Raw genomic sequence first — 13,799 nt, 5'->3', positions numbered from 1 at the left:
CGCCGTTTGGCGTCTGTCCGCGGCGCCCAGCAACGGCTCAGGACCGTGTTCAAAATCCTGCCGCGCAACAGAGCACCATTTAACCGACGTTACACAGATTTATATTAAATTTGCATGTATGTGTCTCATATCGTAGTTAATGTATGACTTCACCATGTGCTGCAATATACATTTAGTTTAATATTCATTTACAGAAATCAGAAAATTGCTGATGTTATCGGATTTTCAGGTGAGAGATGTAACGTTACTAGACGTGGCGCTGCGCGTCAGGTTTACGACCCCCTTTGTAGCCTATGGCAACGTACACAGTGATGACGTCGTTCGCTGGGCTCTCTAGTCAGTGGAAAAACAAACAGGTTCTGAGAAGGTTCGCAAGTTGAACCAACTTTGAACCAGCACCAGTTCCGAACCAGTTCTTTTTTGGTGGAAAAGGGGTATTCTTGATGTTTAACAATTACGTCTTTAGCACCTCTTTAATTGACGTCCAAACAATGTCCTGAAAAGACACATAAAAAAAACTTCATTCTGGCTCTTGTGAGGACGTCTTCTGGATGTCTAACAATTACGTCTGTATCACGTCTTTAATTGACGTCTAAACAATGTCCTTAAAAGACGTATAAAAAACTTTCATTCTGGCTCCTGTGAGGACGTCTTCTGGATGTCTAACAATTACGTCTGTAGCACGTCTATAATTTGTGTCTATACAATGTCCAGAAAAGACGTATAAAAAACTTTCATTCTGGCTCCTGTGAGAACATCTTCTGGATGTCTAACAATTACGTCTTTTAGACGTGTTCTAGACGACTTTTTGCTCGCTGGGTCAGCTCTATATTTCTTCACGCCCTGACGAAACTTACCAATTCACAAAATTAACAGAATGTATAGATGATACAAAAAATTGGATGACTAGTAATTTCCTACTACTTAATTCTGAAAAAACAGAGATTCAAATTATTGGACAAAAAACTTCCTCATGTAATAATCTAGAATACTGTCTAACACTTGATGGCTGCTCTGTCAAGTCTTCGTCGTCGGTTAGGAACCTGGGTGTGCTCTTTGATACCAATCTTTCATTTGAAAGTCACGTTTCTAGTATCTGTAAAACGCATTTTTTTCATCTTAAAAATATATCTAAATTACGTAATATGCTCTCATTGACAAATGCGGAACAATTAGTCCATGCGTTCATGACATCAAGGCTAGATTATTGTAATGCTATTATGGGTGGTTGCCCTGCACGCTTATTAAACAAATTACAGCTGGTCCAAAACGCAGCAGCTTGAGTTCTTACCAGAACCAGGAAGTATGACCATATTAGCCCAGCTCTGTCAACACTGCACTGGCTCCCTATTAAACATCGTATAAATGTTTAAATATTGCTGATTACTTACAAAGCACTAAATGGTTTAGCTCCGCAGTACTTGAGCGAGCTCTTAGCGCATTATAGTCCTTCACGTCTATTGCGATCTCAAAATTCTGGCCAGTTGATAAAAATCAACTGCTGGCGGTAGATCATTTTCCTATTTAGCACCAAATCTTTGGAACAGTCTTTCTAACATTGTCCAGGAAGCAGACACACTAGTCAGTTCAAAGCTAGACTAAAAACACATCTCTTTGACCTAGCATACACATAACATATTATAGACTTTTATAATTCAATGTTAGGCTGCATAGATTAGGTCAGCCGGAACCGGGAACACTTCCCATAAATCCTGATGTACTTGTTACATCATAAGAAGAATGGCGTCTACGCTAATATTAGTCTCTCGGTTTATCCCGAGGTTTACCGCAGTCTGCCGGATCAAGGCTGTATCCAGATCTGATGAATGACCTGTGCCTGGATGTGACGACACTGACTAAAAGTGAAAAAGCATAATATGAACCCTTTTAAGAACAGAAACTATATGTTTGACTATTATGACTATGGAAGAGGCCACATTCCCTTAGGGACCATTCGGTATTTATGGAAGGGGCCACCGGAGGAAAATAGGAGAGGGTCATGTCTTTTTATTCTTTGTTGAGGGGAGGGTCATCCAACTTTTTTTAGTCTAGGGGGAGGGTCACCCAACTTTTATATTCATGAAAACAGCAACATTTCAAAGTGGCTTGTTTGGTGCTATTTTTTTTCCATTTAGCTCCATGTTGATTTAGCGTTATCAGCCCCCCTTCGATATCAGATGGGTCTGACCCAACAAAAATCCAGTTTGGCGCTGTTTGACAGTGCGCGCGCACTTCAGTTCGCGCTTAGAAAAAGTGCATCATCAGAACAGAACGCCAATGAAATGTTTACCCGGCAAAGCTTTAAAGCATGAGCAAATGATGAACTTTTGTGATTGCGAATAAGTGCACAGTGTCCTGTGAGTGTAACTCTACCGCTGCATTAACATGTGTGACATGAATGTACGTCGAGTTTTACAGTATTGGGACTGAAGAGCCAGAACCGCGCTGATAGAATGTGCGCTGTATAGCGCGATACTATCATATTTTAGTTTCCATTCTTATTTTGTTTCCACGATGTGTAAGATGTAGGGCTACCACATCTTTATATGTGATATGTTTATACCACATCTATAAATTCGTTAAAATTGGGCAATTCCAGTGTTATGGACGTGACATTTGCAGTCAAAACTTGAAATATAAATTCTCAGAAAATGCATTTAATACCAATATTTTGAAACGTCTGAAAGGAGTCAAGACATTAGAAAAATATCAGTCTACACATGCATTTTATATTTAATATGAGGGAAATACACGTGACGTGACGCAAAATATTTTTTAGTAGCCTAATTCTATACATACACTGTGCAAACCAAAAGATATATACCCACCGGATTAATAAAGATCGGCCTCCACAGAACATAAAATATTATATATATATATATTTTTTTTTTGTGTTCGCATTTATGTAAAAAAAAAAAAAAATAAAAAAAATGTTACGGGCGTGACAGTTCTCCATTACGGACATGACTGATCTGAAAGCGAAATTTCACAGAGACCTCAAACAGAAAGCACAAAGCCTTTCTTTAAAGTGAATTTCGTTTTTTTATTAATTGTATCTTAATTTTAATCAATGTTTCATCTGGATTTAATGAACCGAAACTCAGCATAAGGTATGCTACTTGCCTCACAGACCTGCGAGATATTTTAAACAGGTTTAGATCAACCATTTAGGACACAGCCATAGTATTTTTTTGACGTCTTAGACCAAACAACTTTCCACTAATAAACGTAAAATTGAGCTTTTTTTTTACAACAGGCATATTAAAAAAGAGAAACAGACATAATATCTGTGCGCTTAAAGGAATAGTCACGCTTAAGCGTTTTCAACCGCATCTGCAGCATTCATTTTGAGTTATATCTCAGTTTGGGAAAGCAAACATCAGTCTGAGGTGACAGTTGTGCACTTACAGTGGACGTCTAAGGGGCAAATGTTCAATGTAACTGCATTTCTGTGCATTTAAAACTGCTTTTACAAACAGACATGACTCGAGCCACAGATGCTGTCCAAAAAGCTTATTGAAAGCTTGAAATGTCTACTTTTAAACAGAACAATTCAAAACGAAGGAAAACAGACTGCTTTCTGCTTATGAAATGTGCATTTCTCTCTGGCGCGTTCTGAGAAGATCGCGATGCATCGTCAACTTCATCTTTGCAGTCGACACAGAAAACACTTGTTTATTAATAAACAATTAAAATGTCTCCTTGCTATATTTGACATATTAGTAATCATTACTTTTGCCGGTTCTTTGTGACAGCTTTTAGATGCTTTATTGGCAGCGCCACCCACATGTTGAACGAGTCACACCGCACCGAAAACATGATTTTTTTCAAATATAAAATACGAACCGAATCGTAGGTTTGGTCTATCGTTACAGCCCTAGTAAGATGAGAAAGCAAGAGTTTAACGTTATGGTTAAAAAAAAAAGAGAAAAAAAAAACAAAAAAAAACAATGGCTATCTGAACATCTTTGCCAAGCGCAAACCAGTACAGAAGTAGGCTAATCAATAAATTATCGGTCATGCCTTTTTTCACAATCATTTTGGAGGGTCATAGAAAAATTTATTGCTGGCGAAGGGAGGGTCATGTCTTTTTTGACAACAGATCTCAAAACTCCTCCGGTGGCCCCAAAAATAAAAAACGAACAGTCCCTTATACTGTAAATCCCTTATACTCTATAAAAATTCTTAATTCTTTCAAAAATATATCACTTACTGAGAATGATCCAATGACATTCATAATGTTCCCAGTGTAGTCAAATTATCTTTTCTTAGAGACTAGAATGTCTATTTCCTCTCTTTTCCCTTCATGATGATGAAAAGGCAGATATTATCAACTTGATTGCAAAAATGTGTGGCTGAAGTGGATAAAATAATTAGTGTGCAGTTGTTATTGGTGTTCAATGAGTGAAAGAGAATGGATGATTACATTTTCGGCTTTTTTATGCCACATGGGCTTTTATGCTCAGGGGAAATAAAATGGTTCTCTCACTATTGAGGACATAATGAATAATGACAGAGCAAAAAGAGGATGGGGTGTTACAACTAGAGGATAAATACATGGGTTGGAAATATTTTGACTTTGGCTTAAAATATTAATACTGTTATAATCATGTTTTATGTGGAATGTTTATCATGAATGCTGGGGAAATTTGATTTTGATAAATTAATTGTGGTAAAAAGATTGCAACATTCATTTGTTGAGGACATAATTGTTTATTTAATGAAACAGTTATGAAAGCACAAAACCACTTTATTGAGGGGGTCAGATGAAAATCAAGAACTCATTTCATTGTAATATAAACAAAACTTTTAGTCAATAAGCATTTCAATATTTCCTTTCTGAATTGGATTTGGACATCAAATATTTCTTTGTATTTTTCTCAGGTTTAAGCAAAATAATGTAACATTTTGGAGTGAAGATACAGAGCAGCAGGCCATAACTGGAGGCCAGAATTGCAAAAATCTCCACGGCCACGGTGTATTTCCCCGGTGAGCTGACATACGCCGGCACAAATGCAATCCACACAGCACAGAAGATCAGCATGCTGAAAGTAATAAATTTAGCCTCATTGAAATTATCTGGGAGTTTTCGAGCAAAGAAGGCCAGAAGGAAGCAGACAGCTGCAAGCAGGCCGATGTAGCCCAACACCAGGGAGAAGGCCAATGGAGAGCCCACATCACACAAAAGAATAATCTGGGCAGTTTCACGAGTCATGAGCTTACGTGCGACGGGAGGTGCCAGACTCAGCCATGTGCAGCAAATCACCACTTGCACAGTTGTGCACAGGAAGATAATGCTACGCTGCTGTAGAGGGCCGAACCATTTCATTACATTAGTGCCAGGGAGAGTGGCTCTGAAAGCCATTAGTACCACCATAGTCTTCCCAAGGATGCAGGACAGACAGAGGGAGAATGCAATACCAAATACACTGTGTCGAAGCCCACAAGACCATGATGTGGGCTGCCCAATAAAGGCTAGTGCACACAAAAAACAAAGCCACAATGAGCAAAGAATGAGGAAACTGAGCTCGGAGTTGTTAGCTCTGACTAGTGGTGTGTGGCGTTTAAGGGCAAATATCAGAGCAACTGCAAGTGTGAAACAGGATCCCAGCAGAGCCACAGCTAGCAAAGTGATGCCCATGGTATCGTTGTAGGAAAGGAACTCCACCAGCTTCGGGATGCAGGTGTCTCGTCTAGTATTGGACCAGAACTCAGGCAGGCACTTTTCACATTCTAAGGCATCTGATAAATACAATTTTAATATAATCTTTCCTCTACTATAAAGATTTATTGTGCACAGTAGCAAAATACATTTTAAACAAATCTAAATTAGTTTAGTTAAACACAGAAACATCAGCAGGACAAGAGTTGATTTAGGATATACCTGTCTGATTGCTAAACTCCCCAGCTGCACAGACAATGCAGTCAAAGCAGCAGAGAGGAAAGTTTGGCCTGGTAGACTTTCTAGTGCCTGGAGGACAGCTAGTGCTGCAGACTGATATAGGGACCTGCAATTTAGAGAAAAGACAAACTACAAAGATACACATCATAAATGTATGCATAAGTATCCAGCAAATACAAAAGCTATGCAAGAAAGGAAACGAGTATTCAACATTGAATACTAAAACTTCTCAGTAAAAGTAAAAAAAAAAAAAAAGATAAATAAATAAATCACACTGGAGCATTACTTGTCTCTGGTTTCCATTCCAGATTATGTTTTTTTCTTCAATCACTAGTTTAGGCTGCATCGTTTCATCAAATCTCCCCACAGTGGCGTACCACACCTCTCCGTTGCCAATGAGCTGCCAGTTGATGAGATCATACATGGCCACAGGATCTCCATTGCCGTCAAACTTGGTCTCCTCACCAAAGTCATTAGTGAAGTGGATATGCTTTAAATAATGCAGGAGCTTCATGTTTATAAGTGATTGGATTAGACACAAAGAGTGAATAAAAGAAAGATAAAAGTAAACATGGAACAGTGGTAACATTTGTTAAACTTTATTATCTAAACTAGAGAACATTAATCTTAAGACACAAGCGTAAGTCAAACAGATATAAAAGTTGTGCATTTTACCTGCCATGGCTGTATGCTGCTGGAGTTGGGGCACAATCCCCCAGCAAAAGGTCCGTTGCCTGGTTCACAGTGCAACATTGAATCCAGAGCATGTGCAATGGCGTACACTGCCTTATAAACATTATAAGAGATTCTCAGCTGAGATACATCTGAGTAGATGTTACCTGTACTGGCAAGTACTTCAGAGCCATTACAGGGGGGTCTAATAGAGGAGCTCTTATTGACTGTACCTAGAGAGCACTTAAACATCTCTTGCCAAAACTGCAGAACAAATGGGTCCTGTGGATATTTCGAGGGATGTAACCGTAGCAGGAAAGGCTGCAGGCCGGGTATATCCGCCCTGCGGATGGCAAAGCCCATGGAGCCCTGCAGGATGGAGTGGAATTCAGGAGTGGAGAGGACTGCTGCTGTGATCCAGGCCTCGCTGGCCAACCATTGAATACCAGTGAGGTTTTGCCGAAGAGCCTCCCAAAAGAGAGCTCTTGCATCTTGCTCTAGAGCAAAGACCAGTACCACACGGGTTCCTGACTCAGGGATCCTCTTTAAAATCCTGGACATCTCTGTTTGGTCATGGTTTTTGGGGATTTTTTCATAAAAAGCAATACATGCACCTAGTTTGGTTACCTCATCATTAAAAAGTTGAGCACCACCACGGCCATAAGCATCATCCCCTGCAAATGTGCCTAACCAGCTCCAACCGAAGTGTTGCACCAGCTGTGCCAGAGCATCCACTTGGAAAAGGTCACTGGGCATAGTCCTTAGAAATGCAGGAAACTCTAGTTTATTACTGAGACATGCACAGCTTGAGAAATAGCTTACCTAGGAAAAGGAGAGGACATGAGATCGGAGAGCATAGTATACATGACTGAAAAACATGAATGTACCTCTGTATGCACATTAAAACTGCACAGCTCACCTGTGGAACATGAAAAACACCCAGAAAGTGTGCAACCTCTAGGGATAATGTGGATCCTCCATCACCAATGACAACAGGCACCCTGCCTCTGCACTCTGGTTTTCCTATGCCCTCTTCATTTCCATTCATTAGGGCCAAGGCTGTGCGGAGGGCATGGAAAGGGGTACTGCATGAATCATAAATCTGATAACCCAGAGTTAAGTTGGCTAGGAGTATTTTATCTCTGTTGATCTCCTCTATGGCAAAAACCATTGTCTGCATCCATCTAAAGGTTCGGAAATTAAACCTTTTTGGGACAAAGCGCATTAAATTATCAACAAAATTGCATTTTTTTATGTTTATAACATTGCTACAGTAAATGGCTATTGCAAAACTGCTCAACAATATACTTAATAAATGAGAGAGAGAATGCCAGTCTGAAAATTAATTAAGAAGCAAAGGGGAAAAAAAGAAAACAATTTCAAAATATTAAGCATAAATGCAGTATTGTAATATTTAAGGATAAGACTCTATTTACTGACTGACCCAAAGCACTGCGTAGAATGTGTCTCTGCAGTAAAAGATGGAGGATATTCCAGCACAGTATCGTGTAGCGAGAAGAGGGCACCGAACATGATGTCCCCTTCACTGGTTAGCACAGGCAGGTCTGAGTTGCTGCGCATGAGTCGACAGATCTGAAGGAACTGTGAAGAGATCAAAGTGCTGAGGAACAACACTGTCACACAAACATACACACTACTATATGCCATTCTTTCTCTGTACACTTCACTGCTTGAACCAAATTAAACACCACTTTGAAGCTTCATTGCACACACAGAGGGGTTTCCTACATGATATGATTCCAATATAATTTACAAATACATGAACACACATTCTAGCTTACTCTCGCTAACATAGTTCACACAAGATTCACCTATGCCCACCTTTATACTGTACTCAGAAGCAACCCCAAATAAACTTGCATAAACCATACACATTCCCTGAGGGAATGTCTTCGTACATGAACAGAACATCACAGAAATAGATCATTTTTATACAATCTTATATATATATATATATATATATATATATATATATATATATATATATATATATATATATATTAGATTATATAATTATATATTATATGTTTTCTGCAAAATTATATGGCTAGTAAACTAAATAATTAATCTCACAAAAGTATTACTAAGTATAACTACTTTGGAAGGAAAAAGACCAAATTGCAGAACCAAATTACATGCTACAAAGGGCATATATATCACATCATATATATGCTTTTAGTAACACTTTCTATGAAGCCTGTATTTATTATGCATTATAAGGGTATTCTTGATGCATTATAATGCATGCATAACATTTAGAGTGTGCATGGAAGACATGCAAAATGGATATATGGTGCCGCTGTGGCTACAGGACAACTAAACTTTTGAAAGAGCACCTCAAGGTCATTCACTGGGAATACTGGCTTGACAAGAACCACCCTCTCACACATTCTTGGCTGCCTTTTACACAGAGGTGGGTAGTAACGAAGTACATTTACTTCGTTACATTTACTTGAGTAGTTTTTTGGAAAAATTGTACTTTTAAGAGTAGATTTGAATGTGGGTACTTATTACTTTTACTCGAGTACATTTCTAATGAAAAAACGGTACTTTTACTTCGTTACGTTGGGCGACATTCCTCTCGTTACTTTATTTTAATGCAATATGTGTTGTTAAATGCGTAAGTGCGATGTATCTTTTTTCTGGGCTTGAGCGATGCTCAATTCACAAATGAATCACTCTTTTGAGTCGATTCTGTTCAAAGACTTCATCAAACAAGTTGACAGATCTGTCTAAATCGGTTCGCGAATCAGTTTGAATGAACTGTTCAGTTCCTGCACGCACTGAATCATCTGAAGCCCTTTCAATTCACACTCGACTCGGAGTCGTAACAGGAAGATTTAAGCACATCAAGAGCGTTAGATGAAGTGGACGTGGACCTACAGTACAGTCAAGTGAGAGCAAATCTGCAAATGCATCATATATTTGCCAGCGATGAAGATCTTTATTAGTTGAACATCTTCGTAAGCTGTCTGTGAATGAATGATTCCACAGGACGATATTTTCGATTTCATTTCACTCAGGTAATACATTTTACAACCAAACAGATTATTACGCCATGATAGCACTTCTAGAAAGTATGACATTACCCGTTTTTTGGACATATACATTAATTTATACATTAAATAATCTACCATTGCCCACAGTTTATGAACACCCGCCATCCCGCGGTAGTTTGTGTGTATTGTTGCGCAGTGGCGTGCGAACTCGACTTGAAAACAAATGCCTTTAATTGCCTGCCGTAGACACAGTTAACCAGTTTAAACATGCTTGCAGAAATATACATTTGATTATATTTTGGAGAACCGACAGAAGAAGATTCGTCGATGTACTTTTTTTTTTGTGTGTGTTCAGATATTCAGTAGCAGTCATGAGCGCGAGCACATGTGAAGAGTTTTAACTCTTTCTTCTCTGTGTCAGTTGCATGCCTTTGAATGCAACACTCTACAGATTCACTTTATTTCAACATTGTCTACTAATCCAAATGTAGTTGTATAAGTTATATTACTATTATACAAACCAAAGGACAGGCAATGATTTTCTTTTTCGGGCTACAGATGGGAGAAAATGCTTTTTGTTGCAAAGAGAGCCAGACAGTCTACTTATGAAAATAATAGTCATTTAAATAAAAATAAAAAATTGAAATAATATAATTTTATATATATGACGACTTCAGATGCAAAAGCCTCTAAGTACCATCTGAAATTTTCTTCTAAAAGAGCATTTTTATCAAGCTTGTACGTTTATGTTCAGTTATTTCACTTAAATGACAATGAAAAGTACCTATTAATTGTCATTAAAGTGAAATTACTGTACTTAAATATACAAGCTTTATAAAAATGCTTGTTTTAGAAGAAAGTTTCAGATGGCACTCAGAAGCTTTTGCATCTGAAGTCTTCTTCATATATATATATATATATATATATAATCCGAAGTAAGTTACTCGCTACTTGAGTAGTTTTTTCATTGGATACTTTTTTACTCTTACTCAAGTAACTATTAAGATTATTACTTTTACTTTTACTTTGAGTAAATATTTCTATAAGTACTTGTACTTTTACTTGAGTACAGTTTTTGGGTACTCTACCCACCTCTGCTTTTACATGACATTAGAAAATACAACTTACATGAACGTGGTTAACACGACTGTAAAAGAGCATATATTTGTGCACCTCAAACTGTATATAACTGTTTATATTGTATACATAAATGTATCTTTGCTTATCATTTTTAGGACAAAAACAAAAATAACCAATCAGCTGGACATAAATAAAAATAACAGTTAGCTGCACATAGACTTTAACACTTCTAAATATCAATTGAAATTTTTTGTTAAAATGGGATTGACCTTCTGATTTCTAGTTTCTTTTTGTATATACAAATAGCTACCTATTAAATCTACATGATTTTTCCTATATTACTGCATAGGTATTAGATTTGGTAAAACCTTGTAATTTTACCGTTTTTATGAATTAAACATTATTTGCATTGTGAATGTACTGTTCCTTTGTACTTTCCCTCACAACTTTGATTTTACCTTAAGGGAAATCTCTTATAACCACTTCATGATATCTTATGGCTGTTTAAAGGAAGACTGAACTTTTGTTATTTTGCTTAAAGCAGACAAAGACCACTTACAATTATTATGACCACATTATAAAGCTTTTTATATGTTCAAAAGAAGACTTTATTTTTGTAAAATATTACAAAAATATTTCTGTTATAAGGCATTATGCATGTATTATAATTTATTAAAAATACAGGCTTCATAGAAAGTGTTACCATGCTTTTTTTTTTACATGGTAGTTTAAAGCCCACCGTTTCGATAGATCTGCTGAATAGCTCATTACAGGTTCTTCTACAGCATTTGGAGGCATGTTATCACAATTACTGCTATGAGCTATGTTCAAACAAAAGGGTATACTATGTGTACCTCCAGGCCATAGTTTTCATTGTCTTCACACTAATATTACCAAGAGACTGCCAGTGCTGTATGCAATGAGCACCTATGATGAGCTCTCCCAGGATCAATTTAGCACTTGAGATTATTGTAAACTGCTATAGTGTTGGCTGTTACAGAGAGTAAACTTGAAATGGTTAATGAAAGATAGTAGGATATTATGTTTGTGTATGTGTACCTGCTAAATAAAATTTGGGGGACAATATTGTACCATGCAGTGAGCTATATCTGACAAAACCTCCTTTGGTGGACATCCGACACCTTGCTTGTTTAGGAGAAAGAACCACCGGTGCTTAAGAGGATATAGTTCTCGCCGTGGAGCGTCGGTCAGAACTTAGGACAGGAGGCAGGAATAAGTTTGAACACTTTACTGAAGTGTCTTCAGCAGCACACACAGACACACATTAGATGGCAATGATTCCAATTTTATATTATAGGTGCAGATTTAGATGCCTCACTGCTTATATTGATGGAAATGGTGGGTCATATACATTATATACTAGAGTGTATGTGTGTGACTGCAAATAAACAATACATTTTACATAAACACATTATTAATGAAGTCTATCGGCCCAACATCATATCTAGCACAAAACAACAGCTTAACTAGGCGAATCATAACTTATAAGTTACTATTTCTTAACATGTTAATTTGTACAGAACAAATAATATATATCTGTTTCATTAATACAAAAGCAGCACTTAAATAATTTACAAACAACGTGCATAAGCATTCTACAATGACGTTCATCATTTGCTAATTACACGGCATAACTCATCATTACTCTCGAATGGATTTATGACCCAACTACTTGAATATTTCTAGATATTCACATATATAATCGATCTTAAGCAAGTAAGGAATAAATGAAGCTCACTTTTCTCAAATGAACGCACACAGTTATTGATAATCAACACAAACACTGCACCACGACTTTTGGAACAGTATTCCCATGGAGAGCACAGCTGTTTTTTTATCATGCGCATTTCTCGTGCACAATCACTTCCGCCGCATCCGCCAATGGCCACTAGATGGTGCCTTTGCGCTACCTTTGTAACATTGCTAGTACCAGGATGGACCCGCTTTGCCTTCAAAACAGCTTCATTTCTTTGTGACATAGATTCAACAAGGTGCTGAAAACATTCCTCAGAGATTTTGTATGGTGGCCCAGTAGTGCACAACACAACGGAATTCAAAAAGCAAACATAATTTCACAACACAACGGAAACAAGCCACAACACAGCGCAAAAAAAACGCAACACAACGGAAACAAGCCACAACACGATGAAATAACCACAACACAACGAAATAGCCACAAATATTAAATATTAAAATATCATAAATATTAAAATGTATGTTTAATTTTAGTGTTGTTAAACACTTTAACACAATATTTGTCCAGTGCAGTAGATTTTGTCTTGCAACAAAAGTGCTACACGTAAGCTGCTTGTATTACCTCAAAAAGAGTTTCAAAAAATAAATGAATTGCTTTACAAGCAGCCTACAATTACTTTTGTATGTCAATTGATGTAAATTCCTGTTAATCTGTCTTTTTTACAGCAATTACACACGTCTCTATGCACCAATAATAATCGAAAGTGACTCGGAAGCGTCCGATGAGAGCAGACAACATGTTCAAGAAGAAAGGTACTTCATTTATGAATTATTCTGTCTCAATGTCATGTTCCTAAATTTATTGACTTTTTTTATTTTTTTTTTATTATTATTATTTTGCTTAGCTTAATCAAAACCTCTTTATTTATTAAAACACAGATGTATTAACTTCTGCAGACATTGTGTCAGATCTCTCATTGAAGATAATAAAAACATCTTGCAGCAGATTCAACATAAATAGAGCCAATGTTTGGGATGGAGCAATTCGTGGATTCAGACGTGCATCATACAACCCGTTACACGACATGCTTGTTAAATTCACAGATGACGAAGGCACAACTGAAGATGCAGTGGACACAGGTGGTCCAAAACGTGAGTTTCTAACCCTCCTAATGGACTGTTTAAGGACACGGAGAATCTTTGATGGTCCAGAAAATAGGAGATTTCTCAGTGAACAGTGCAGGTAAATTATTTACTTAAATCTACTTTTTATCTGCCCTGTTCATAATTGTCTTGTTTTATACTAACTGGACAAAAACTATTTACTATAGCTGCCAGAGAAGATGAATACTTCCTTGCGGGGCAGATGATTGCAGTTTCTATTGTTCACGGTGGTCCAGGTCCTTGCT

General features: G+C 37.3%; 1 protein-coding gene across 1 annotated transcript; it reads right to left on the bottom strand.

Annotated features, from left to right (window-relative positions):
* Positions 1-4,825: 4,825 nt before the first annotated feature.
* On the bottom strand, positions 4,826-8,215 carry LOC308686300 (extracellular calcium-sensing receptor-like; the record flags this gene model as incomplete). The annotated part of the gene is made up of 6 exons (XM_081394697.1): positions 8,019-8,215; positions 7,494-7,779; positions 6,578-7,396; positions 6,189-6,410; positions 5,885-6,008; positions 4,826-5,742 (listed from the first exon to the last, which is right to left on the bottom strand). Exons 1-6 carry the CDS (start codon positions 8,153-8,155, stop codon positions 4,826-4,828), a joined length of 2,505 nt encoding a protein of 834 aa, XP_081250823.1. The 5' UTR covers positions 8,156-8,215.
* Between the last annotated feature and the right edge of the window lie 5,584 nt (positions 8,216-13,799).

Source organism: Scardinius erythrophthalmus, assembly GCF_964197995.2.
Source record: "Scardinius erythrophthalmus genome assembly, contig: HAP1_SCAFFOLD_103, whole genome shotgun sequence".
NCBI lineage: Eukaryota > Metazoa > Chordata > Actinopteri > Cypriniformes > Leuciscidae > Scardinius > Scardinius erythrophthalmus.
Note: the sequence above shows the minus strand (reverse complement) of the source record. Positions and strands in the feature narration are given on the sequence as shown.